Source organism: Denticeps clupeoides, chromosome 14 (assembly GCF_900700375.1).
Source record: "Denticeps clupeoides chromosome 14, fDenClu1.1, whole genome shotgun sequence".
Taxonomy (NCBI): Eukaryota; Metazoa; Chordata; class Actinopteri; order Clupeiformes; family Denticipitidae; genus Denticeps; species Denticeps clupeoides.
In genome coordinates this window covers 21,469,396-21,492,450 of record NC_041720.1, presented here as the reverse complement: position 1 = coordinate 21,492,450, position 23,055 = coordinate 21,469,396, and the positions used below count along the sequence as shown (strand labels likewise).

Below are 23,055 nucleotides of genomic sequence, written 5' to 3'. Positions count from 1 at the left end.
ACAATGGTAGTAAGCGGGATCTGAACCTGGGTCTTCTGGATCATAGGCGAGTGTTACCCACTAGGCTACTACCACCCTGTCCCACCAATAGTGCCCACCATGTCTATTTTGGAATTCCCATATCCACTCAGGAGCTCACAGTCAGGGTGGAGGGTATGATGGGAAAAAAAACTGCTTGACAGTGGACAGGTTCAGCAAGGAGCGTGAAGCCCCTGTATCCAGCAGCAGTGGAACACCATCCAGCCGCACCACACACGTTTTGAATGGGGGAGATGCTGCGGTAACAGAGTGAATAGTAGTAGGTGGTGCTGGAGAAGATGGCCTCTGAGGGCGGGAGTCGACAGTAAGCGTGGGCACTGCAGACTGAAGAGGGTGCACCGGTGCCAGGTGAGAAGCTAATTCAGCTGCTGAATCCATCTGAAAGGCCAGTTCCACCGCTTTGGCGAGCATGAGGTCGTCCGAGGACATAATTAACTTTTGTTTGTTTGCTCTGCCAGTTGATCCCGAATGAACTCGTCTTCCATTGTTCCAAACTTCCAGAAACTCACCAGCCCCCGCAGGTCCGCCATGATGAACCGACTCGCCCGGTTGCTGCCTCTTCTGGCCAAAAACAATGCGGCGCAGGATAACGCTCTGTGGGGCGGCATGATGCCGCCCGCGTACGTTGTAAAATCTGTACGTGGCATATGATAAGATGGGTAATGTGACTCGACCTCACTTGTTGTAAGTGTCCAAAACCAGCTGTCTCTGCAGGGTGTAGGAGGAGCAGTCTGGGCTGGTGGGAAGAATGTCCCTCACGAGTGGCTGCCAGCTCAGACCCTGGTCCAGAGAATACTCCAGCTCAATGGCTACAGGCAACACAGCACATGAGAGACTTGAATCGCTGACAGAATTCAATATATTTCTGTTTTGTGCTATTAATGGTCCACAAGTCCTGTGGATCGACTGTCTTAATCAATTTCAAGGTTTTGTCCTTCAGCTAGATCTGGCTAACTGAAAACCTAAAACCACGGACGAGAGACATACACAACCTGCGGACGCAAAAAAAAAACACACACACACACACACTACCTGTGGCACACCGGACCCTCGGATTCGCGGCACACACCCAACCGGTGGACCCGCGACTCTCCAGACCCGCGACACACACCCAACCCGCAGAACACTGGATGCCCGACACACACAACCCTGTCTTCGGCTCAGAGTAACATGAAAAACTGTGCCGCAGTCATTTCAGCAGGGAGATCAGGGTTTGGCTTTATTACCTACAATTGGCTCTGCCCTAGAAGGCAAATACACTGGTCCATATGTCAATGACTTTTCTTTTTGGTGGCAGGGGGGTGGTTTGGTGTGTGAGTTGGGATTGATGGTTCAGCCTACCTATCCACTTATCAGACAGGAGCATTTAAGGACAACTCAGAAGGATAGAGAGGAGAGTTTGGAAGTGTTGGAGAAAAGCCTGTGTTGTGTGTTAGTTGTGATTTTTAGTGTAAAGTGTTTATAGTCTCTCCTTCTGTGTGTGTGTTGTTCCTCCTGTTGCTGTTATGTACAGCACTCTAGGTTTTGGTTGGTTGAAAAACCTTTAGTTGGTTTCTGTCTACAATTTTTGCCCAGTACTATAATTAATAAAAGTTTATCCTTGACAGTGGTCTTAATATTTGTATGTATGCGAAACAACATTATAAAGCCCAGGCGCTCCCGTCAGTAGTTGTCCGATCGCCCCTTCAGGAAGACTCTGCCGAACTCCCTACTGGTCAGTCATCATTCACTTGACAGGAAGTAGTAGGAGTTTTTACAATTACACTTAAATATAGTAATTACTAGATATATAATATTCACACATAATTCACATTTACAGTGTTTATCAGACACCCTTATCCAGAGCGTGAAAGAAAGTGAAGGAAATCATACAAAATATAACATAAGATTTTATTCAAATAGAATTTTATTACAGGCCTTTTAATTTTTAACAATAGTAAAAAATACAGTCAATACTAGAACAACGCAGAATAAAGCTGATCTACATTTCTTTTCTACACACCAGAATACTACAAAATGTAGAGCAATTATGAGAAAAGGGTGAAATAAATCCAGCCATCATGAAAAAACCCAGGTTCCTTAGTCCCGCCTCCTTGCAAGGTTACCCCACCCCTCCCCGCATCTGACTCAAATGAGGAAGATGATGTCATCCGTCACCATGACTTGGTTGTCATCCTGCATGCGGTTGAGGGCGGCGCGCACCTCGGTGGTGCTGAATGGTGTCGGGGTGCCTTTGTTCATCGCTTCCATCACCGTGTTCATACCTACAGACTGGGCATGGGAAGTACGGAAGACCTCCAGCAGAACAGCCTTAAACTCCTTCAGCCTGTGGGTGGTAAAGAATGATCAACATAGTAATAAAATCATTCTTATTTCTTCATTTACACAAGAGATTTATGGTCTTGTCAACAGAGGTTAGCTGAATTGAATTTAACCTTGAGGAAAAAGGAGAGTAAGAAGTGACAAAAAAAAAGTAAAGGTCTACAATTACTTTTGCCAAATCCAGGTTCCACGTGTTTAAGTGAAGTAAGGTGAAGGTCACTGTGAAACATGGCAGCACACAATGAAATGTGTCTTCTGTATTTAACCATCACCCTTGGGAAGGCGACCGGGGAGCAGTATTTGGGGACGGTACCTTGATCAAGGGGACCTGAGTGGCACCTTGGTGGTTCAACATTTTGGTGTCAATGCAGGGTTGGTGATGATTTGTCCAGGAAAAAACTGTCCAACAGGTGTAGTGGTTGAAAAGTGAAGTAAGAGATCCTAATCCCTAAATCCTTACACAGTTCTTCTGTGGTCAAAGGCGGAGTTATTGAATAAATACTCGATCGAACGCATGTCATTGGTTCGAGTCTCACCTTGGATGCACATTTTGGGGAAGTGGTGACCTAGCGGTTAAGGAAGCGGCCTTGTAATAAGAAGGTTGCAGGTTCGAATCCCGAACCGCCAACGTGCTACTGAGGTGCCACTGAGCGAAGTACCGTCCCCACACACTGCTCAGCATGGCTAACTACTGCTCATCAAGGGTGTTGGGTTAAAAGCAGAGGGACATTTCGTGCACTTTCACGTTTACAGTCACCTGATAGTCACTTGCTGGGAGTCTAACACATTACCTGGATGCTAATTCATTACACACTAGTGGACTGCGTTTTTTGGATGTATTTCATTGTAATGCAAACTACCGCTGTACAGCCTGTTTGTCGTGAACACACAGTCTATAATCAGCAAGGCTGAAATCACGCGAAATCCCTGACTTGGCCATCGAGCTTGTTGGACCAGGCGTGTGTATTTATGTGAGCAACTCTTGGTTCAGTTACCAGCGGAGAGCTGTATTGCTCACCGGATTTGGCATTCATCACGCTAACAGGTAGAGAAAAATATTTAGACAGAAAAGTGGTGGAAATGTATTTTTATATGTAGTAAAAAAAATAATTAGAAAAAAAAACCTGCTGGATGTGAAGCATGAGGAAGTACAACTTCTACAGTACTTGGCATGTTGGTAATGCATTCCTGTAATATAGCTACAACAGTATAAGCTTGTAAGGTTCCTGATAGTGCATTCATTACAACGTGCCAAGTACTGTATAAGGTCTAGTTCCTCGTGCTTCACATCCAGCAGGTCTCTGAAGGTCTAAAAGATTGTCATTGTGAAACACAGAAGTGCACACAGTGACACAACGAAATGTACTTAACTATCACCCTTGGTGTGCAGTGGGTAGGCGCCCAGGGAGCAGTGTGTGGGGACGGGACCTTGCACATGCACTCCAAGCAGGTCATGCCACTTGCATTGTCACATGATTAGTTTCCACCTCTAGTTTTTTTTTTCAACCAAAAGTCCAAAAAAATTCTATCAAAAAATGTTTTTTAGATCCATGACCCTTAGGGGGCTTCATAAATTTTTACATTAATCAGACTCTCTTATCCAGAGCGTCTTACAGTCAGTAGTTACACGGACAGTCCCCTTGCAGACACTCAAGGTTAAGTGTGTTGCACACAGGACAGGACTGGAACCTGTCTAAACAAAGCTCTACTCAGATCAATTTGACAGGCCTGCATCTTCAGTTCTGGGCTACATCAATTTTTGTGTGGACAATGTCTCCACCATTAAGAACATAAGGACATTCACGCAAAACATGGATAAACAGTGGAGTTCAAAACCTTCCAAAACTGCATGATGACACGTTCCACTCAGGAGATCTATTTAACACTCTTCTAAACCCATAACCCTCATCACTGGTGCGCTGCATGGATGCATGCTCAGCCCCCTCCTCTGGGGACAGGGTTATGGTGGCCAACAACCCATCATTTACATTTACATTTTACATTTACAGCATTTATCAGACGCCCTTATCCAGAGCGACTTACAATCAGTAGTTACAGGGACAGTCCCCCCCTGGAGCAATTTAGGGTTAAGTGTCTTGCTCAGGGACACAATGGTAGTAAGTGGGGTTTGAACCTGGGTCTTCTGGTTCATAGGCGAGTGTGTTACCCACTAGGCTACTACCATCAGCATCATAGGGAAGGGAAGGGAATGTAGAGGTTGTCTAGAGCTTTAAATTCCTAGTTGTCTACATTAGCCAGGATGGTCTGACATGGACCATCAATTCAAAAGTGATGGCCAAGAAGGTTTTTCAGATGCTCAATTTCCTGAGGGAAGCGAAGGCTCAACTACCCCAGAAACTACTCAACAACTTCTACAGGTGCTTCTAACTGCATAACAGCATGGTACCCTAACAGCACCTCAGAGAACAAGAAGACCCTCCAGCACATCATAAAGACAGTCCAGCGCATCATTGGGATCCACATCTGGTAAAAATGTGGTAAAACCCCCTTCTATGTGTTCTAAAGTACAATAACTGTTGTGCAACATCACACCTCTTTTTTTATGCTTACCTTTCAGCAGTCACTTCTGCATGTTCATCTTCACCAGGCATCTCAACAGCATCTTCAATGGGCCTAGGGACCGGAGAATGGACTGTGGACAGAAGGGGGGAACAGCTCATTTGATATCATGACAAAGAAATGCAGAATGCAAAAATTAAAATTGCACTTAAATATAAATCCCAGGTCATTTTACATTTAGAAGCTTATTCAAATGTCACTATTTCACAGAAAATGTGGATTTATTTATGTTTGGTAATCTATATACTTATTCATTTACATAATAGGAAGATGGAGGGGAAAGTGCCATCAGAGTATATAGAAAATGTTTGTTAAGGCTAAGCCTATGAAGCAGAAGATCACAAAGTCCCAGATTGAAACCTCACTTACTACCATTGTGTCCCTGAGCAGGACACGTAACCCTGACACTTGTCCCTGTAAGTCACTCTGGATAAGTGCTGTAAAATGTTGTAATTGATCCCTGTTCTTTGTAGATCTGTTCTCGTGTTTAAAAGGGTTTTGGATAAACGTACTTTCTGCAACGTCAGTTTCGGTAGTGAAGTCGTAAGGGTCATATGGGTCGCTGCTTTGTGATGGTCGGCCCTCTGAATGGCGGGTCCTGCAGGACAATGGGACAAACAAAAATTGAGTTTTTTTTTCTAATATACTTCAGTATACATGTATAATAATATATAATGTGGGTGTATATAATATAATATAATATATATGGATGGTAGTCCCATGGATGGACAGGTTTCCCAGGAGTCCCAGGTTCAATGTCCCTGAGAAAGATACTGAACCCTGAGAGTCTCCCGGGGGGACTGTCCCTGTAACTACCTGTAAGTCGCTCTGAATAAGGGCGCCTGGTAAATGCCATAAATGTGATGTGCTCATTAATTCTTTTCAAATGTGCAACAGGGGCTGACCTCTTGTGATGCTGGCGTGGCGTGTCCTGTCCTTCCTCCTCAACCTCATCTTCAGAGTCTTCCTCAGTTGATCTGGATCTTTTTTTATCTTTCTCCAAAACCTACAATGGGATGCACAGAAGACGGAAATTGTCATTCAAGGCTTTTCATGTTCCTTCCAAGCTCTAAACACACAAGAGTCGACCCATAAAACTAATTAGCTGCTTCACACAAGCCAAGGATGGCAGACATTTCATAACTGGCACATGCCTTCCCACAAGAAGTTGGAATACATGGAAATGCCCTCTGTTGGGAAGCTGTGCTCCATTCAATTGTAAGAACTGAAATTGAATATGGAAGCAAATTTAAATAAAATTTTAGGAATTCATTTCAATGACATTGGAATTCAGATACAAATGAATACATTCATATTCAGTTTGAACAATTCAGATTCAAATATATCAATCCAAATTCAGTTTCTACTGGCACAAATCTCTGATAAGACATTTGAGAAGGGGAAACATCTCAGACAGACAGAGACAATGGAAAAGGTCTCACCTTCTTAAAATAGGCAAACTGTACCAGTTCTACAGCGACTTCTGCATCGTCCAGATCCACCACTTTGCTCATACGGGCTTTCGCATGGGCAGTGGACACACGGATCAGGGTCTCTAGGGTCCTGGCAGTAACTGGGGATGTCTGAGGACCAGAAACAGTCATGCCTGTAGGTTCCTTTAAACCACAGAGTCTTATAACATATATACTGTAAATTTTTTTCTATTTAGTTAAAATGCAAAAATGCTTTAGCGAAAAACAACAGGTTTCCTGTGGAACAAATGGGTCTGTTCATACAAGACAATCGGGATACAGAACAGAACCTGACTGTGAAACTCTCTCTCCCCCATCCCAAGGGTCAGCTTCCTACCCCTGGAATGGACTGGCAGGTCTGCTGACCAGCACCCCCCAGTGGCTGCAGGAGCAGATGGCTGGACCAGCCCCACCCCACTACATTCCTTCCCTGCTGCGAGGGACATTTTATGTTGCGTCCTGCCCATGTGCTCCATATTAGAGACTCTGCTCCTCTGACACTTTTCCATATCCTGTATCTTCCTGACCTGTCTACCCCCACATGTAATGTTTGTGTATATGTACGGTCGAGTTGATGTGACTAGTGACATGGTGTATTGTTCTCATCATCATCATCATCATCTTTTCTCACCCTGGCAATGTCAGCACTAAGCTGCTCCTGGCTCCGCAGTCTGGAATATTCTTCAGCAATGTGACTGGCCGCTTCTGGGGTCAGCACAGGGTTTATCACCTTGGCAACATGAATGTACTTCCTCAGAAATTCTTTACTTACAATCTTCTCCCTGGAGGACATAAGAGCAATGAGAGTCATATACCAGATCCTTAAGATCGTGCACCTGTACTGCATGTTGTGAGTCCACTGGTTAGGTTTATAAAAATTGGTGAAACTAATATGTGATTAATCTGGATATTTTGTTTTGTATTCAGTGTGTCACTTTTTCCACATTTTGCCATGTTACTATGGAATCAGATTTGTGCTGCATTTTTTAAACAAAAACTACGACATTGAAACGCGAATGTTCTCATGTGGGCGGGGCTTCGCCTCATTGGCCAGCAGGTATTTGAGTGTCAGCTCCTTTCTCATGAACTCTTATCACTGCAAGATACGTCGGCTTCAAGAACACGTAGAGCAGCATCAGCTATTAGCATCACATATGGACCATAATCAGCGTGTTTAATTAGTACTTACAGTTAATTGTGTACTCAAATCTCGCTGCATACATGATCGGAAATGGTTTTACTGCTGTGCACATCTCGCCTACTAGCCGCGCTTCCCGGGAACACGGCCAGCAGGTACTGGGGTGTCAGCTTTGTCACAATTTGGCACTAATCTGATTGCATGTGTTACAGCCTTATTCCTAAATGGATTCATTACATTTTTTCCTCAGAATTCTACACTCAAAATCCCATAGAGACAACATTAAAAAATAATAAAATAAAAAAACGGAGTAATCGCATGTATATAAGTATTTTCAGCCTTTGCTCAGTACTTTGTCGATGCACCTTTGGCAACAATTACAGCCTCAGATCTTTTGAATATGATGCCACAAGCTTGGCACACCTATCCCTGGCCAGTTTGGCCCATTCCTCTTTGCAGCACCTTTCAAGCTCCATCAGGTTGGATGGGAAGTGTTGGTGCACAGACATTTTTTCCACAACAGGACATAACAGAAGAATTTTACACACGATTTACACAGCCATTTAGAGTTGCAAAGCTCTTAGTTCCAGATAACTGTGCCATGACCCCATGTTCCTTAAGCCTCTTAATATCCTCTCATACTTGCATTCTCCTTCTCTGTATTTTTGTGGTATATTCTTGGTCATTTTCTCCATCAACTCTGTAAAATGACTCTCCAGTCGTGTCAGGGTCTCTTCATTTTTTTTGCCCGCGGTGGTGTAGCTCTATTAGGATCTCATTTTGTTCCTGTGCTTGTTTTCCCGGGGCGCTTGCGTTCCCTTCCCTTTTGGAATTGTCTCTCTTCTGGTATCCATCTTGTTAGGTACACTTACTTCTAGGATGTATAAAAATGAGTTTTTCTGTGAGAGCTAACTGTCCTTCCTATTCCATAGCACCACCGGAAGTCCCTGTGCACAGACATTTTTAGATATCTCCAGAGACGTTCAATCGGATTCCAGTCTGGGAGTTGTCCTGAAGCCACTCCTTTGATATTTACTTTACTTTATTTAGCAGATGCTTTTATCCAAAGAGGAAGACACCAGCAATTCTCGTTCCATTTCTATAGAATATTGAGTTTACAAACTAAGAGCCCTGATAAGGCTCAAACTTGTCAGTGAAGAGCATGCTCAAAGATTGTTAGGTGCTAGACGAAGAAAAATTATAATGTATTTATACATTTTTGTATTGTTTGTGCAATGTGTACGCATGTGCGTGTGTAAGTGTTAGATTTGTCTGTAATATTTTTTGAACAAGAGGGTTTTCACCTGCTTTTTAAAAGTGGTGATAGTCTCGGCTAGTCGTGTGGAGGAGGGCAGGTTGTCCCACCAGCCAGGGACAACAACGGAGAACAGACATGATTGGAATCGGAGACCCCGTGAAGAAGGAATTTTTAGTCTCCTTTCGTTTGCAGATCTGAGAGAGCGTGCAGGAGTGTATCTAGGTAGTAGTGTGTTGATGTAGGAGGTAGTATTGTAGCTTCTGTGCAGGAGTGTAGCTAGGTAGTAGTGTGTTGATGTAGGAGGTAGTATTGTAGCTTCTGTGCAGGAGTGTAGCTAGGTAGTATTGTGTTGATGTAGGAGGTAGTATTGTAGCTTCTGTGCAGGAGTGTAGCTAGGTAGTATTGTGTTGATGTAGGAGGTAGTATTGTAGCTTCTGTGCAGGAGTGTAGCTAGGTAGTATTGTGTTGATGTAGGAGGTAGTATTGTAGCTTCTGTGCAGGAGTGTAGCTAGGTAGTATTGTGTTGATGTAGGAGGTAGTATTGTAGCTTCTGTGCAGGAGTGTAGCTAGGTAGTATTGTGTTGATGTAGGAGGTAGTATTGTAGCTTCTGTGCAGGAGTGTAGCTAGGTAGTAGTGTGTTGATGTAGGTAGGAGGTAGTATTGTAGCTTCTGTGCAGGAGTGTAGCTAGGTAGTATTGTGTTGATGTAGGAGGTAGTATTGTAGCTTCTGTGCAGGAGTGTAGCTAGGTAGTATTGTGTTGATGTAGGAGGTAGTATTGTAGCATCTGTGCAGGAGTGTAGCAAGGTAGTAGTGTGTTGATGTAGGAGGTAGTATTGTAGCTTCTGTGCAGGAGTGTAGCTAGGTAGTATTGTGTTGATGTAGGAGGTAGTATTGTAGCTTCTGTGTAGGGGTGTAGCTAGGTAGTATTGTGTTGATGTAGGAGGTAGTATTGTAGCTTCTGTGCAGGAGTGTAGCTAGGTAGTAGTGTGTTGATGTAGGAGGTAGTATTGTAGCTTCTGTGCAGGAGTGTAGCTAGGTAGTATTGTGTTGATGTAGGAGGTAGTATTGTAGCTTCTGTGCAGGAGTGTAGCTAGGTAGTATTGTGTTGATGTAGGAGGTAGTATTGTAGCTTCTGTGCAGGAGTGTAGCTAGGTAGTATTGTGTTGATGTAGGAGGTAGTATTGTAGCTTCTGTGCAGGAGTGTAGCTAGGTAGTATTGTGTTGATGTAGGAGGGCGCAGTTCCATTTACAGCCCTGTAGGCAGCATCAAGGATTTGAACTCAATGCGAGCAACTACGGGAGCCGGTGGAGGGAGGTGAGAAGAGGTGTAACATGGGTGTATTTTGGCTGATTGAAGATGAGACGGGCTGCCATATTTTGGATCATCTAGAGGGGTTTTATGGTGACTGCAGAGGCTCCAGCCAGGAGAGAGTTACAGTAGTCGAGTTTGGAGATGACCATTGCCTGGACGAGGAGCTGCGTAGCCTGTTGCGGGAGAAAAGGCCGAATCTTGCGAATGTTGTAGAGAGTGAACCTGCAGGATCTGGAGATCGCAGCAACATGATGGTTCAAACTCAGTTTGTCATCTATCCAAACTCCAAGGCTTTTTGGAGATGCCGTGGGTGTTAACAGTCGCGATCCAATTTGAATTGAAAGGTTTTGCTGAGAGGATTTGTTGCCCGGAAAGATCAGAATCTCGGTTTTTGGTAGGTTGAGTTGGAGGTGTCGCTCAGACATCCATGCCGATATGTCTGAGAGGCAGGCCGAAATTTTTGTTGCTATAGTAGCATCTTCTGGTGGGAATGACAGATAGAGCTGGGTGTCATCAGCATAAGAGTAATAGGACAAGCCATGTGATTGGATGATGTGACCAAGCGAGCGAGTGTATATTGAGAATAGAAGGTCATTGGTCATTGTCCTGCTGAAAGATGAACTATCACCCCAGTCTGAGTTCAAGAGCGCCCTGGAGCAGATTTTCATCCAATAATAAATAAAGTGAAGTGATTGTCACTTGTGATACACAGCAGCACAGCACACGGTGCACACAGTGAAATGTGTCCTCTGCTTTTAACCATCACCCTGAGTGAGCAGTGGTCACCATGACAGGCGCCCGGGGACCAGTGTGTGGGGACAGTGCTTTGCTCAGTGGCACCTCAGTGGCACCTTGGTGGATCGGGATTCGAACCGGCAACCTTCTGATTACGGGGCCGCTTCCTTAACCGCCAGGCCACCACTGACCATTAATCAGGGGAGAGAGCGAACACAGTCCACCACTACCAGAAACTATGCAGTCGAGATTCCCACAATCAGGGAATTCGCAGGGGTCAGCGAGCCTCACCCTGGGAGAACCGCCTTCTTCATCACGGCCAATCCCCTGCCAGGTCTCTCCAGGATGTCTCTGTACGTTGCTGCAGTCATATTTCCCTCTATCCTGACTAGTCTCCCAGTTCCTGCACCTGAGAAACATCCCACAGCATGATGCTGCCACCACCATGCTTCACTGTAGGGATAGTATTGGTGTGGTGATGGAGCGTGCCTGGTTTCCTCCAAACGTGACACATTCACACCAAAGAATTAAATCTTTGTCTCATGACCAGAGAATAGTGTTTCTCATGACCTGAGAGTCCTCCAGGTGGGCCGCCATGTGCCTTTTAAGGAGTGGCTTCTGTCTGGATACTTTACCATATAGGCCCGATTGGTGGATTGCTGCAAAGATGGTTGTCCTTCTAGAATGATTTCTCTGTCCATGGAGGACCTCTGGTCACCTCCCTGATTAAGGCCCTTCCCCCCCGATCCTTTAATTTAGATAATGTATTTAGATAATTAGAGATAAACCATTTGTGCCGAGACAATCCTGTGTTGGAGGTCAGCAGACAATTCCTTTGACTTCATGCTTGGTTTGTGCTCTGCTAGTACATGAACTGTATGTTGTGGGACCGTATATAGACTGTGTGTCCAAATCAGGTCCCATCAACTGTTTTTTCACAGGTGGACTCCAATTAAGCTGCAGAAATGTCTGAAGGATGATCAGGGGAAACTGGAGGTACCTGACCTCAATTTTGAAGTTCATTGCAAAGGCTGTTTGCCTTCTCAGTCTTTTTATTTTTAATACATTTGCCAAAACCACAAGTAACATTCTTTCCACATTGTCATTATGGGGTGTTGTGTGTAGAAAATGAATTTATTCTATTGTGGAATTACGCTGTAACATAAAGAACCCCAGCATCTGAGGGGGAATGATCCGGGATGGAGACAGTTACTCTGAACCTCTTTTAAACTCGCCATTTAACTCCCAAAATGGTTGTCACAGACCAATCGGATTGTCCTTTGATATTTCTGACATGTCCAAGCAGAACTCTTGAAACTGGACTACAGTGGTTATCCTGTCCCCCGCAAGACTTTCCAGTCATGTGATATTTGTGCATGTTGTGCGTGCTGGTCTTGTGCGTGCTGGTTGTGTGCATGTTGTGCGTGCTAGTTGTGTGCATGTCGTGCGTGCTGGTTGTGTGCATGTTGTGCGTGTTGGTCTTGTGCGTGCTGGTTGTGTGCATGTTGTGCGTGCTGGTTATGTGCATGTTGTGCGTGCTGGTTGTGTGCATGTTGTGCGTGCTGGCTGTGTGCATGTTGTGCGTGCTGGTTGTGTGCATGTTGTGCGTGCTGGTTTTGTGCGTGCTGGTTGTGTGCATGTTGTGCGTGCTGGCTGTGTGCGTGCTGGCTGTGTGCATGTTGTGCGTGCTGGTTGTGTGCATGTTGTGCGTGCTGGTTTTGTGCGTGCTGGTTGTGTGCATGTTGTGCGTGCTGGCTGTGTGCGTGCTGGTTGTGTGCATGTTGTGCGTGCTGGTTGTGTGCATGTTGTGCGTGCTGGCTGTGTGCGTGCTGGTTGTGTGCATGTTGTGCGTGCTGGCTGTGTGCATGTTGTGCGTGCTGGCTGTGTGCATGTTGTGTGTGCTGGTCTTGTGCGTGCTGGTTGTGTGCATGTTGTGTGTGCTAGTTGTGTGCATGTCGTGCGTGCTGGTTGTGTGCATGTTGTGCGTGCTGGTCTTGTGCGTGATGGTTGTGTGCATGTTGTGTGTGCTAGTTGTGTGCTAGTTGTGTGCATGTCGTGCGTGCTGGTTGTGTGCATGTTGTGCGTGCTGGTTGTGTACCTGCGCTTCTTGTTGCCATGCAGTAGATTGTTGTGTTTCTCAAACACCTGTAGCTCCTCCTGCTCCTCCTGCGCTTCATCTGGGTCCCCAGTGGCCAGGACGTCCACAGTACCACCCAGGGACAAAGCTTCACACAAGCACATATTTACATTAACAACTGAAAGGACAGACGTTGTATTATATAAAAATAAATATCCCACATGGAACTTCATATTTATTCACAGCAAGGACAAGACTCGGCATGTGCTTTATTTTGGGATGAACTTTGAATGTGTGTTAGAGTGGGTGTACGGGATGGCTTTTTTATTACAAAATATTACAGCAAAAAAGAAAAAGAAAGTGAAGTGATACACTTCAAAAAGTGTCTTTGCATCACCTTGGTGACAGTGTGTGGGGAAGGAACCTTGATAAAGGGACCTCAATGGCACCTTGGCAGCTGGGGATTTGAACCTGCAATCTTTTGATTAATGGGTCCATTTCCTTTTCTGCCCTATTATTAGGCTCTATTATGCTTTCTGGAAATGCTAGATTTGGTAAAACCCGGTACCTTGTCCTTCCTGCTCGTGGGGGTCTCGGTAGCGGTGCATGCGCAGAACGTGGTCTGAGATCTCTCGGTCCTGCTCTGGGTCCATTTGATCCAGCATGATGAAGAGCAGGTCGAATCGTGACAACAGAGAGTCCTGCAGCCCAATATTCTCCATTGGAGTCTTATACTGGTCATACTGGTGGGGATGGAAACAGGCCACCGTTAAGAAAGCAGGTTCTCTGCTCGAAGTTCTGCGCAGCTCCACCTTCTTTTACAAAACATTTTCAGAAATAGCAGGCCTGGCACGTCTTAGAACTCCATTCAACATGAGGGTGGCAGTGCAGGGTTGTCCGGGGTTACCGCAGGACAGTAATGGCTACAGAAGGGTTCATGGTACTGGCCGCTGTGTTTTATGTGAATGTTTGTCGAGTGGGAACCCAGAGTTCTGTGACATTTGATTTGCTTTTCTTTTGAGTTTTATTTGTCACACGATCAAACATGGGGGCCATGAAGAACCATTTCTGTCACCTTTTGCGTCCTCGTTCCGTTGGCTGCTTGGTCCCTAAGAACTATCTAAAGTTAAAGTGAAGTGATTGTCACATGTGATACACAGCAGCACAGCACACGGTGCACACAGTGAAATTTGTCCTCTGCATTTAACCATCACCCTGAGTGAGCAGTGGGCAGCCATGACAGGCGCCCGGGGAGCAGCGTGTGGGGACGGTGCTTTGCTCAGTGACACCTCAGTGGCACCTTGGCGCCTCAGGATTCGAACCGGCAACCTTCTGGTTACGGGGCCGCTTCCTTAACCGCTAGGCCACCACAGCCCCTTCTAGTGGAAATGGGGCAGGGGGAGGAGCTACTCAAACCACATTTCTTCTGCAAAAACTGGCCAATGAGCGCACAGCAAGAAACCCCCTTCAGCAAAATGGCCGTTGTGGTAATGTTGGTGGCCGGGAGACTCACCCTGCCGTAGACGGGGTTGGCCGCGGCCAGCACGCTGCAGCGGGCGTTGAGCCGCGCGTGAATGCCCGCCTTGGCGATGGTGACACGGCCCTGCTCCATCACCTCGTGGATGGCGGTGCGGTCCATGTCCGACATCTTATCGAACTCGTCGATGCAGACCACGCCTCTGTCGGCCAGCACCATGGCCCCCGCCTCCAAACGCCTCTCACCTACACACGGAGGAACCACAATTTTCTTCAGATGAGATGGAATTGTTCCCGGAGCTTTTTCACACTTCTCTTGCAATAGTTTGCCACAACAACTGAATTGAACCAAAAAAGCAGCCTAGTAGGTAACACACCCACCTATAGACCAGAAGACCCAGGTTCAAATCCCACTTACTACCACTGTGTTCCCCGAGTGTCTCCAGAGGGGACTGTCCCTCTAACTATTGATTGCGAGTCAGCGCTCTGAATAAGGGCGCCTGATAAATGACGGAAATGTGAAGTACGAGACTTTTTTCTACAATCTACATAGAATTGAGGGCCAGTGGAACCGGCCCCGTAATCTGAATGTTGCCAGTTCCAATCCCGATCCGCCAAGGTGCCAATTAGGTTGTATTGAACAGGCAGTCGGCCTGGACTGTGACTCCTTCCTTCCTTTATGTTCTTTCAGTTCTTGTTAAGGAGACACGCCTACGGGTTTATTTCCTTCCATTTCTGTTTGGCCCTTTACTTCTGCGCCTCATTCCCGCTCCAACCCCGAGACGTGACAGTGTTTTAAAAGTGATGTATATAAGTACCAGTCTCCTGGTCAGTGGTGACCGCTGCGGTGAGGCCGACGCCCGACGAGCCGCGGCCGGTGGTGGGGATGGCGCGAGGAGCCGTATGGAGCACATAGCGCAGCAGCTGAGACTTGGCCACCGAAGGGTCCCCTGGGAATCACACACAGCCCACATCATCATACAAGGATTGTCTTCAAACGTAGAGGTCAAAAAATGTTTTTGATTATGCTCACCAATTAGCAGAACATTGATGTCTCCACGGATGCGGGAGCCGTTTTCCAGAACCTTCTCTACACCTCCAAGCAACATGCAGAGGATGGCCTTCTTAATGTAATCATGTCCATGAATGCTGGGTGCCAGAGAGCGGGCCAGCTGACCAAAAATATTCTAATAAGGAAAAACAAAACTAATCAGAAACATTTAAACAGTAAACTAAAGAGCATTCTGATGACTTTAACACCAGGTTGCCCACTCTGAAACGGAATGGGAGATCATTTGGGGTCATTCTTCTCCATTCTCAGTGGGGTTAAGATCTGAACTGGTGAAAATGATGAATCCTGGCCTTGTCATCTTGGAATCAGGGAAGATGGAATAACCTGCTCATCCAGTACATTCAGGTGGTCAGCTGACCTGCTGAACCTCGACCTGAACCCCAGATCACAGCATCACCCCACAAGCTTGTACCATTACTCTGGAACAGGTTCATCAGATCACATGACCTTCTTCCAGCCTGACTGATCAGTGGTTTTCTAAAGGCCACACAGTCCCAATGCCGTGAGGTCCATGTATTGCTGTTACTGTTGAACATTTTCCATAAATGTTGTTTTATTTCACCAAACGTTTCAGTGACCGTGTCAGTGTGAGCGCCCTAACACAGGCACTTCTCTCCGTGTATAAGTCATCTTCGGATCCATGAGGGGACTCACCTTGGAGCGAGACTTGCTGAAAGACTTGATCTTCTTCACATCGTCAACGGAGAAGTACCTTGTCACCTCTTTACTCAACTGCTTCACCTGGCAGCCAATCAAAATGGTCCTGCAGCAAGAAGGAGAGACATCTTTATAATGAACACAACGTTATCACACCATCATGCCACTTATATGAACTTTAGTTCATTTGTTTATTGGGTTTGTGCTCGCTTGTGTTGAAAAAAGTAAAGCAGAACTGGAACTGTTACCGGAACGTCCCGGAGGTGAAGCCGCCCTTTTTGCCGGGCAGGCAGCGGTAGGTGCCGACCACCTGTACTCGGTCCCCCGGCTTGATCGTGTCCACTAGGTCGTTGTCCAATATGACGTCTACTGAGCGGGGTAGCTGTCCAGCTGGGGCCTTCTCAGGCATCTCCTGAATAGTGATGGTCTGGTGGTCCTTATAGATGGACAAACCAAACTCTGTCTCCAGGGGATTGTTCTCTTCATCCTGAAGGTATTAAGGACAACTGGAGTGAATCTACTGCTTACATTCCAGATATAGTCCTGTGCACGAGAGCGGCAACCAATCTAGACAATATATTATCTTGACTTATCAACACTGTAAAGTAAGATTTATTATACACACACACATGGAAAGTATTCACATTGCCTTTCCTTATGTTCCAGCCTTATTTCAAAATGGATTAAATGCATTTCCCCCCTCAGACTTCTACACACAAAAACCATAAAAAGCATGAAAAAAATGTACTTCATGCTTTGGAAAATGTGTTAAAAGATTTTAAATATGAGAATTATATCTACATAAGTATTCACAATCTTTGCTCTAGACTTTGTCGGTGCACATTTGGCAGCATTTAGAGCCTCAGGTTTTTGAATATGATGCCACAGAGATGTTCAATCGGATTCAAGTCTGGGCTCTGGTTGGGCCACTCAAGGACATTCATAGACTTGTCCTGAAGCCACTCCTTTGATGTCTTAGCTGTGTGCTTAGGGTCGCTGTCCTGCTGAAAGATGAACCATCACCCCAGTGTAGGGCGCGCTGGACCAGGTTTTCATCCAGGATGTCTGAATCTGTCCTGTGCTCCTCCATTACAGTCTGGTATGGAGCAGCCACTCAACAGTACGGCCAGCAAAAAAGGTCATCAGTGTCCTCCAGCTCTCCATCCAGAACCAGGAAACAGGCAGTGAAGATCATCACAGATCCCTCAGCCTTTTTAATCTGCTGTCCTCTGGCAGATGATGCAGTGGTCTGCAGACCCTCGCCAAGACCCTCCCTAAACTACTGCACTTTATGTACACAGGAGTATCATTTCTGTCATTTTTATATTCTATGTATGATATTAGACTATATTGTATGTTGTTTTTATACCATTGTGCACATAACATAAACCTGATTCTGATGGTATTGGAATTATAACTATCATTATAATGTAATTACATTATTAAATAGTTTAAAACACATAATTGTTATTAGTACATGTTATACACATTATGTCAAAAGTTTGGAGAGTCCACCTACATAACTATAGTAATATCTCTTTTTTTAGCAATATTTTGCTGCAGGATGATCAAGGTGTTGAACTATGGATTGTTTTTACAGGTTATGAATGTTTCAGCTGCCACAGCTCATTGAATATAGTTCATAAATCTAAATCTTTTTTCAATATTTTTCAATTGCAACAGTATTGATATCACCATTGCACTGTGGCATGGCAAAGAAACCCCTTATATATAATTTTTCTATAATTCTTGTTCTGGAAGGGCTACAGAATTGAGACACAGCGGACATATCAGGAAATGAGGCAGGGGTGTTTAAATTGTGTTTAATATTTTTAAAAACACCTTTAATTGTTATATAGATATGTTAAAGACATTTTCAGTCCTCACCTTAGTTGGGTAGATGGCACTGGAGGGGAATGGGTCCAGGGAGGTCATATCAGTGTACCGGCGCTCCAGTGTCTTCTTAGTGGCTGGACAGTAGTGCACACTTCTGACCACCTTCGGCCGCACCAAGGAACCTTTTCAAGCCAAAAACTGCCATCAGCCACGCCTCCATGTCACCACAAAAAAGGCTCAACTGGCAAAGAGCGACTTACATTTAGTGACAATACCCTCCACACACACCATGTTGCCCAGGAAGCGGGATGTGAGGGTGCGTGGCGAGACATGCTTGCTCCCAAAGCTGCCCTCCAGTCCCACAAAGAACTCTTCATGCTGCTTGGCGTAGGTGGCATCCACCGAAGCCACCAGGTCTTTAAGTGCCCTCTGGAAAGCCAGAAGTTCCTCGAAAGCGTTATTTAACAGTCTGAAAACAGAAAAGGAAAAAAGCTTTATTTGGCACACTGATCAGAAAAACATTGAGACGAGGTGATCTCTGAACAAGAGAATGAATGCGGTGCTTCAATGTCACTTTAATGACTGCGTGACGTAGACGCGGTCACGTGACAGCGCCACTCACCGAGCCGCGCGCTTCTCGTTGCGTCGCCGTAGATCGTTAATGTTGACAATGAGTCGGAACTTGTTGTCGCTGATCATGTCCCGGACTCTGCTCTGATACACACCCTGGTCTTGCTGTGTCGTCACACAAAGGAAACATTTTACGTCATCAGTCTCGAGTCTGCTTTTGCTTTAGTTCCATCTTATAAACCTCATGGACGAGAATTCCAGACACGCGGCCCGATTAAACCGAAAACAATATCTATTGTAGTTTTTAGTATACAGTACGTACATCATCGTCCAGAAAATCCAGATAGTCCCTCTGGGCTTCCCTCATCTCCTGATCCTCCAGACGTTCAGCGGCCATGACGGAAAGAGACGTCTTTTCTGGATAAAAGAACAAAAATGCTCCGACCGAGTCGCGCTTCTCTCTGCTCCCGCGAGCTACCCTTGTTCTTGTGGTCTGCAAACTTTTCGCGCCACTCAGAATGACGTGGCTCTGCGTTGGGCTTTGTGATTCGTCAAACTGTGCGGCTAATTTGCATTTTCGGCGCGTATCGACGGCCGACTTTAAAATGGCGAAAAAGCTCTTGCTTTGTGAGCATGACGCATTGAGGGAGACAAATTCCTAGAATTCCTCTTAATAATTCACCATAATTACGTTTACTTTTCATAAGGTCAGACACACAGTTAATAAATAATAAGTAATGACACCGGTTCGAATCCCGATCCTCCACTGAACAAAGTACCGTTCCCGCACACTAATGTTCCATTAGATTTACATTTACAGCATTTATCAGACGCCCTTATCCAGAGCGACTTACAACCAGTAGTTACAGGGACAGTCCCCCCCTGGAGACACTCAGGGTTACTTGTCTTGCTCAGGGACACAATGGTAGTAAGTGGGGTTTGAACCTGGGTCTTCTGGTTCACTAGGCTACTACCACCCTCCTATACGTGTAATATGCGTGTTAACGCTGGTCATGTGCCTAGAGTGTCTAAAATGTAATTACATCTTCATATATAAAATGATTTAAAAATTGAATTAATATGTATATATAAACATTAAAATATTATTGTACTTTCATGGTGATGAATTCTTGCTACTGGCTCCTGCCTCCTCTGTCGGATTCATGCGCTTTTTAGTGCAGCCTCAGATTATGGGGATGAAAAAAGACTTGAGAGAGAAAAAGAGGAGACTGGAGGAAGAGACAAACCCGGGAAAAGCCTCAGTGAAAGTTCGAATGCTAGTTAAAGCAACTCGGAACCAATGATACGTGGACGAGTTTCACACGGAAACATTAGCCTGTAGCAGGAGCAGGGATTCCCGCGGTGCTGCTGCTGCTGCTCTAATGATTCTTCATTTGTTAAATTTGAGTCGCTCTGTGGCGCTATTCATCAGACCGACCCTGATTCACACCCGCTTCCATGTGCAATGAGCACAACTATCAGTCATAATCAAACTATTTTTCAGTCATTAACCGTGTTCAAAAAGTTGTACTTCCTGCGGGTCACATGATACAGACGTCGCAGAAAATAACAAGCGAGGACGTTGTCACCACACCACAACCTTGTTTTTTTGTCAATATTGAGTTATGCAATATTGAACCCAGATCGTTGTGTGTTTCATATAGTGAGTGACCAGACTATTGAAGATGAAAATGTGAATATGACATTTTGAACGCTGAGAAGGCGCAGCCACATGAAACAAAGGGCCACTTTTTTATTTAAATAGTCCACTGGTTGTAGTCCTGCCCCGAGGACAAACACGTCAGTGCAGAAAAAGCCAGTCCAGGTTATTACAGTGCAGGCTGCGCACATGTAAAAGAATGTAGGACACCCCCTACACACACACACACACACACACACACACAGCAAAGCGCAGCGGCGTTACGGCGGTTAGGGCCCGGAGAGAAGGTTGGGGGGAATTAAAGTTCCCGGACGCCCCTGCTCACAGACACCGTCCCCCGCGACCCGGGCACTTCGAACAAATCGAGTCTTTTAAAGTCACACTTTTTTCCAAATGACATTTAGAGACGATATTGGTGTTGTGCAGTAAGTAAAAGTGCCAGCCTGATGCCATCGCTGTCTGCGCTCGTTGTTTATTTCAGCGCCGCGCTCTCTGATTGGCTGGTTCGGTGTCTGGACTTCATTCCTGCGCAGGTGGCGACACGCGCGGAAGTCGGACCTGGAGTCGTACTTCTCTCCACTCCCTGGCTGTCTGGAGATAAACGCTCGACCTGGATAGTAAAGAATAGACGATGTTCTTATAAAAAAAAGCGATATTACTGGACTTGCCGACGAGTTTTCACACCCACGCAGGACACCAAGTTTAACGGGACTCACCATGCCGGACCAGGTGACAGTTTCCGAATTCATGGATATAACCAATGAGGATTATAAAGCCCCCACCACGTCCATCTTTACCACGCGAATGGCGCACTGCCGGAACTCCGTGGCCGCGTTAGAGGAGGTCAGTACACACCAGTCCAGCTGCTAATAAAGCAGAATTCATGATCGATCGAGCTATCAAATACACGGTTTCTAGATCCTGCGGACTTCCTCCTTCTGAGATCCACTCTCCGAACCTCGCCCATGCCCGATTATCGAGGATAGGATGACTTCACGTTGCAATGTATTTAATAAGAATAGAACTTCAGTCAACTTTAATACGGTCTCATTTTTATCAATGTCTAATGATGAAACACTGCAACAAAATAGTCATACAGATTATTAATGAGCAGCAAATAAAGCAAGAGCATCAAGACATTATGAAGAAAAAACAAGATATTGTGCAAGACAAGCTCAAATGAAACCAACCCTTGGCATTACATTAAAATAAAACATGCAAATCTGCATTTCTTTTAAAAATATTAACATCATAGCAAACCTGCACACACACACACACACACACACATACACAGCTCTCTCATGTGTGGCAGTTTGTAGGATACAAATGAGCCACAGTCAGATTTCTCATTCTCACGAAGGCATAGAGGAAGTGGGATCAGATTCATTGGGGAGGAGGGCATGTATACGAATGAACTTCTTTATAAAAAGAGTCCCGTCAGCTCGTCCTTGTGAGACTGTAGCAGGAAAACAAGCTGCTTTTATAATGAGTTGAGGAGACACAGGCAGCAACTGTTCCAGCGTCTCCAGCGTCCTGCTGAGACCTGCCTCACTTCCTCGCTCTCCCTCCCTGTTGGAAGCTGTGGATCTCAGAGTGGGACGTCTTCTTCTACTATATCTGGTTCTGTGTCTCTCTTGTTCTCCATGAACCTGCAGAAAAAGCCGAGGATTTGGCCCCCAGGGCAGGCACCCGACCGTCGTCCCAGCATGCCTCTGCCGATCGTGTTACAGCACTTCACCGCGGTGGTTGGCCGTGCTGTTAAAATGTACTTGAGAAGATCTTTCTCACCACATCCTTGTTTTTTTGTCAATATTGAGTTATGCAGATCGTTGTGTGTTTCATATAGTGAGTGACCAGATTATTGAACATGAAAATGTGAAAATGAAATTTTGAAATTATAGTTGGAGGTTTAATAGTACTCACCAGTAGCCACGCCCTCAGATTGTCTTCCCTGTCTGCTGTCACCAGTAGCCACGCCCTCAGATTGTCTTCCCTGTCTGTTGTCACCAGTAGCCACGCCCTCAGATTGTCTTCCCTGTCTGTTGTCACCAGTAGCCACGCCCTCAGATTGTCTTCCCTGTCTGCTGTCACCAGTAGCCACGCCCTCAGATTGTCTTCCCTGTCTGTTGTCACCAGTAGCCACGCCCTCAGATTGTCTTCGCTGTCTGTTGTCATCAGTAACCACGCCCTCAGTTCGTCTTCCCTGTCTGCTGTCACCAGTAGCCACGCCCTCAGATCGTCTTCCCTGTCTGCTGTCACCAGTAACTACGCCCTCAGTTCGTCTTCCCTGTCTGTTGTCACCAGTAACCACGCCCTCAGTTCGTCTTCCCTGTCTGTTGTCACCAGTAACCACGCCCTCAGTTCGTCTTCCCTGTCTGCTGTCACCAGTAGCCACGCCCTCAGTTCGTCTTCCCTGTCTGCTGTCACCAGTAGCCACGCCCTCAGATTGTCTACCCTGTCTGCTGTCACCAGTAACCACGCCCTCAATTCGTCTTCCCTGTCTGCTGTCACCAGTAACCACGCCCTCAGTTCGTCTTCCCTGTCTGTTGTCACCAGTAACCACGCCCTCAATTCGTCTTCCCTGTCTGTTGTCACCAGTAACCACGCCCTCAGTTCGTCTTCCCTGTCTGCTGTCACCAGTAACCACGCCCTCAGTTCGTCTTCCCTGTCTGTTGTCACCAGTAACCACGCCCTCAATTCGTCTTCCCTGTCTGTTGTCACCAGTAACCACGCCCTCAGTTCGTCTTCCCTGTCTGTTGTCACCAGTAACCACGCCCTCAGTTCGTCTTCCCTGTCTGTTGTCACCAGTAACCACGCCCTCAGATCGTCTTCCCTGTCTGTTGTCACCA

The 23,055-nt window shown here is 45.8% G+C and overlaps 2 protein-coding genes and 1 pseudogene across 6 annotated transcripts in view; 1 reads left to right on the top strand and 2 right to left on the bottom strand.

The window, feature by feature from the left end:
• Window positions 1-1,912: 1,912 nt before the first annotated feature.
• On the bottom strand, window positions 1,913-21,481 carry mcm3 (minichromosome maintenance complex component 3). 2 transcript variants are annotated; one of them, XM_029001989.1, is made up of 19 exons: window positions 21,467-21,481; window positions 20,923-21,072; window positions 18,869-20,816; window positions 18,599-18,711; window positions 18,237-18,445; window positions 18,028-18,158; window positions 16,389-16,627; window positions 16,138-16,246; window positions 15,445-15,598; window positions 15,230-15,361; window positions 14,449-14,657; window positions 13,504-13,678; window positions 12,957-13,083; window positions 7,045-7,195; window positions 6,384-6,524; window positions 5,847-5,947; window positions 5,454-5,539; window positions 4,933-5,014; window positions 2,167-2,365 (listed from the first exon to the last, which is right to left on the bottom strand). In XM_029001989.1, the coding sequence occupies exons 3-19, from the start codon at window positions 18,941-18,943 to the stop codon at window positions 2,167-2,169; spliced, it is 2,433 nt and encodes an 810-aa protein (XP_028857822.1). In that variant the 5' UTR covers window positions 18,944-20,816; window positions 20,923-21,072; window positions 21,467-21,481. The 2 variants fall into 2 exon arrangements, with proteins under 2 accessions (XP_028857823.1, XP_028857822.1); XM_029001990.1 differs by lacking the exon at window positions 21,467-21,481 and having other exon boundaries at window positions 1,913-2,365; window positions 20,923-21,197.
• Window positions 11,057-11,200, bottom strand: LOC114763909 (uncharacterized; annotated as a pseudogene).
• The window catches only part of LOC114802860 (arf-GAP with SH3 domain, ANK repeat and PH domain-containing protein 2-like), a 31,724-nt gene continuing 29,387 nt past the window's right edge, over window positions 20,719-23,055 (top strand). For 3 of the 4 annotated variants that reach the window (XR_003751805.1, XM_029001988.1, XM_029001986.1), the window contains exon 1: window positions 20,719-21,049. Coding sequence is in view for 2 of the 4 variants with exons in the window: in XM_029001988.1 (XP_028857821.1) it covers window positions 20,924-21,049 (126 nt within the window). In the remaining 2 variants the exon portion in view is untranslated. Of the gene's footprint in view, window positions 21,050-21,861; window positions 21,972-23,055 lie in introns of all 4 variants that reach the window. The other variant, XM_029001987.1, reaches the window with a different exon arrangement.

What these genes read in the sequence shown, in the direction of transcription:
- mcm3 (XM_029001989.1), bottom strand. Translation starts at nt 18,943, where the DNA reads ATGGCCGCTGAACGTCTGGAGGATCAGGAGATGAGGGAAGCCCAGAGG. An exon ending in TGGATTTTCTGGACGATGAT is followed by an intron (nt 18,712 to 18,868) that starts GTACGTACTGTA and finishes GTGACGACACAG; the next exon opens with CAAGACCAGGGTGTGTATCA. An exon ending in CCACGCCAGCATCACAAGAG is followed by an intron (nt 5,540 to 5,846) that starts GTCAGCCCCTGT and finishes ATTGTCCTGCAG; the next exon opens with GACCCGCCATTCAGAGGGCC.